This window comes from Toxoplasma gondii, chromosome VIII, assembly GCF_000006565.2.
Source record: "Toxoplasma gondii ME49 chromosome VIII, whole genome shotgun sequence".
Classification (NCBI taxonomy): domain Eukaryota; phylum Apicomplexa; class Conoidasida; order Eucoccidiorida; family Sarcocystidae; genus Toxoplasma; species Toxoplasma gondii.
The window spans coordinates 6,290,632-6,293,957 of record NC_031476.1 but is presented as its reverse complement, the minus strand read 5'-3'; the positions used below and the strand labels follow the sequence as shown (position 1 = coordinate 6,293,957).

The 3,326-nt window shown below is 49.4% G+C and overlaps 1 protein-coding gene across 1 annotated transcript; it reads right to left on the bottom strand.

Annotated features, from left to right (window-relative positions):
• Positions 1-720: 720 nt before the first annotated feature.
• TGME49_268790 (hypothetical protein) lies at positions 721-3,017 on the bottom strand. Its single transcript, XM_002365531.1, has one exon. It carries the CDS (start codon positions 2,631-2,633, stop codon positions 1,875-1,877), a length of 759 nt encoding a protein of 252 aa, XP_002365572.1. The 5' UTR covers positions 2,634-3,017; the 3' UTR covers positions 721-1,874.
• Between the last annotated feature and the right edge of the window lie 309 nt (positions 3,018-3,326).

Genomic DNA, 3,326 nt, shown 5'->3' with positions numbered 1-3,326 from the left:
AAATACGAAGAAAAGCTGTGTTTTTTGCTTTACGGATTGGTGAACCCAGTCATGAGACTTAGTATATATATATATTATTTAAATGCTTTCTCTAGGCCTTGCCTAACAGAGCGACTTCAATACGCGGTAGCAGTAAAGCAGGGAACACATACAGAGAAACTGCTAACAGCCAAAAAAGGATCAGCTCCGGTGATTCGGAATGAAGCTGTGGACTTCAAAAAGGGGAAACTGCTAGTGTGTTTGGAATTCGGCGGGCGACATTTTCGGAGGGACGGAGTGGCGCGCCGCAAGTGTCATGTCACCAATTGGAGAGGTGGTCTTGATGCCTGATGTGTCCACTACCATCTACATACTATGGTCGATAGCCTTTTGTATCCGCGTTGGGACTGGCGTATGCAACGCGTAAGCTTGTCACGGCACAAAGGAACACTTTGGAACGAGCATTTTATTCTGTAGTCGCAATTGTGCAGCAGGACTGGAGAAAATGAAACTTGATCGACAAGCGAAACATTTAGGGTATGCCATCTTCGAAAATTGTTCGGATGAACCGATTTTTTTTTCCTGGACCCCATTCGCTACAGAATGTGTTTCCTTCCGGGAACTCAGATGATGCTACTTTGCCGAGTCTACCACAATCCAGTGAATACTCTGGCAAAACCAGAAATGCATATCTCTCAGTTCGGTGGTTCGACAAGTCAAACATGGTTGTGATTCAAACACTGCGTGTGCCACTCAGCTTCACTAATTAAAAAAGTTGCGCAGCAGACAACCGTCTACAGAAAAAACCACAGTACACTGTATACATACCGAGCAATTCACACTTTTGCCGATGTGTACCAGTTGCACCTCAGAGACAAAGCAATTTTTTATCGGAGACGTCACTGCATGCCACCTCTGGTGGCCAGTGGACGAACGCTTTATACAATGGATGCCAGCCTAATGAGGGCCAAACAAATAATTAATGGCGTTGAGAATTGATTTGGCCGTTGCGACTGTGTTTGCAAACACAAATGTCTCGTCGCAGGCGCACATACATAGTCAGCGGGAGAGCTGTACTCTGCTCCACTGTAAGTGCAGAGCAACTGTTTGACATTTTCAAAATGTACAGATTCTGCTTACACGTCAACGTACGCTGTAACGCATGCCTCCACGATATTTACTCACACAAGCTACGTCAGTTCCGGCTCCAAACTTCCCTGCATGCAGGAACGACACTAATTTAGTGTTATTGAGCATCTCCACTCCGATCGATGACGAATAAGCCAAAATGACTCACAGGGAGGCCTGATCACAAGAGAACATTTGGTTCATCCCAGCAATGTAGTTGTCGAGCAGTATGCTCCCCTAGCCAGAACAAGGGCTCCGAACGACGTCGTGCCTGCTATTCGCGACAAAAAAAAAACAGTCTGCTTCTTTTGTACGTTTGCAAGGGGCGAGGAGCTTGCAGCTGCACCAGCATCTTGATCTGCAGGCGGTGGCTGGTGCATTACGAACTCCTGACACCATCTGCAGGGAAAACAATCTTCCCTCGAAAATCCCTGATGGCGAACAAACTCGCTCGCAACATGCTGCATGCGTGTGTGAAAGTTCACACGCCTTTTGACCGAAAAAACCTGAATGCTTATGATGAAGTTATGCTGTACAGAGGTTGAAGTATCCCTCAGAACCTATGTTCCGTAAGACAGCACGGTCAACAAGGAACGGGTTAAGTTAACCCCTCTGTCTCTATTGTTGTGTTCATTGGCTCCATTGGCACACACGTGCAAAATATTGGGACCACCGCGTGTTTGATCTAGTATTCTAGACTGACTTCCTACATTGTTTGAGCGTCAATCCGACCGTTTCTCTAGTCGCTTTACCCGTGGAGCTCCTTCCTAAACATCTGAGGTGCTCTGTACAATGTCGTCGCTGGGAGGGACTTGACTCTTGTCGATTTCCGCCTCAACGTCTTCGGCTGTTGCATCTGAGGCCGTTTGTTTCGGTCGTTGTGCCTCTTCCGCACCTTTGTCTTGGTTATTTTCATCTGTTTCGGAGTTTGGGTCTTTGTTGAAGCTTATGCTGATTTGAGGTAAGGAAAGTGAGGGCATCCGAGGCACCGCCAACAGAGAGAGGAGCTCTCGGAGCTCTCTAGCCGGTACCTGCTGAATTGAGGAACTTATGGAAGAGAGATCCAGTTTCTGAAGTCTTTCAAGGATCTGGCTGGCTTTCTCCCTCGCCTGGGCAATACGAACCTCGGACGCTTTTGCCTCTTCGGCTATCCGCTTCTGGAGCTGGTCATGGATGTCGTATGTCATCCCTAGAGCCTCCTCAACGATGTGCCCATCAACCACGTCGTTCGCAACTCCACGTACACCGTATGCTGCTGTTTCTATCAAGCTCTTTACTTCTTGCAACCACGCGGACAAGACATCGCGGGCAGCCTCGGCCGCTGCAGTGTCTGCGGCATCGTGACCGAGACTTCCTACCTCCGGTGTCCCCTGTGGTCGCCATATGGAGCAGGACACGAACCCCGGCCACGTCTTACATGCCACAAAAAAGCAAAAGGATGCAATGTATTTCCGAAGAACGCTCTTCCATCGAGGAATTCCGGGACGGCCGCCGCCGCAGACGTGGCCAGAAATACGGATCATCATGGAGGCAGGCGCGCTCTTAGGACCTCCAGGAATATGCCGACAAAAACTTAGTTCCTGACTCGTGCTGTAAGTGTTCCGTCCGAGGAGTCAGCCGGTGGTGTGAAACAAAAACAGCTGCATTCGCTGTACAGAACCGGTGAAAGCAAACCTTCCTTCTCCGTACCACCACAGAGTAGCGCTTGCCATCTGAAGAGGCCCTAGATATCGGGACTGCGGTTCATTATGTCGCGGGTGCGCGCATGCAGCTCATAAGGATACCGGAAAGAAAAACATCCAGACCGAATCTCCTCGGTACCGATGTAAATATAACCGAACCAACGAGTTTTTTCGTAGGACACACCTGAAGAAAGGGTGTTCTCGCTACTGTGGGTATGCGACGAATCCAGTTCACACTGGGGAAAGGTGTGCAAAGACCGGCAACGACCCTCCCTCTAGTTACCCGTCGCGCTACGAAAGAGAAAGCTAGCTGGTGGGGCCAGTGAAGCTTTTCTGGCTCAGCTTCCACAACACACCCAGGCGATACTGCGACGCTTGTGAACGCAAAACGTCGCCCTTTCAGAATTGGTGCCAGGTACACTGGCTGCGGCCAGAATCGACTGTCACCTACTGCTCCAGTATTCAACTAGGTACTAACTCTCGCCATGGCCTTTAATTTCCTGCTTGTCTTTCTGTTTGCCCGGTCCCACAAAACCA

Coding starts and splice junctions, on each gene's coding strand:
- TGME49_268790 (XM_002365531.1), bottom strand. CDS start 2,633: ATGATGATCCGTATTTCTGGCCACGTCTGCGGCGGCGGCCGTCCCGGA.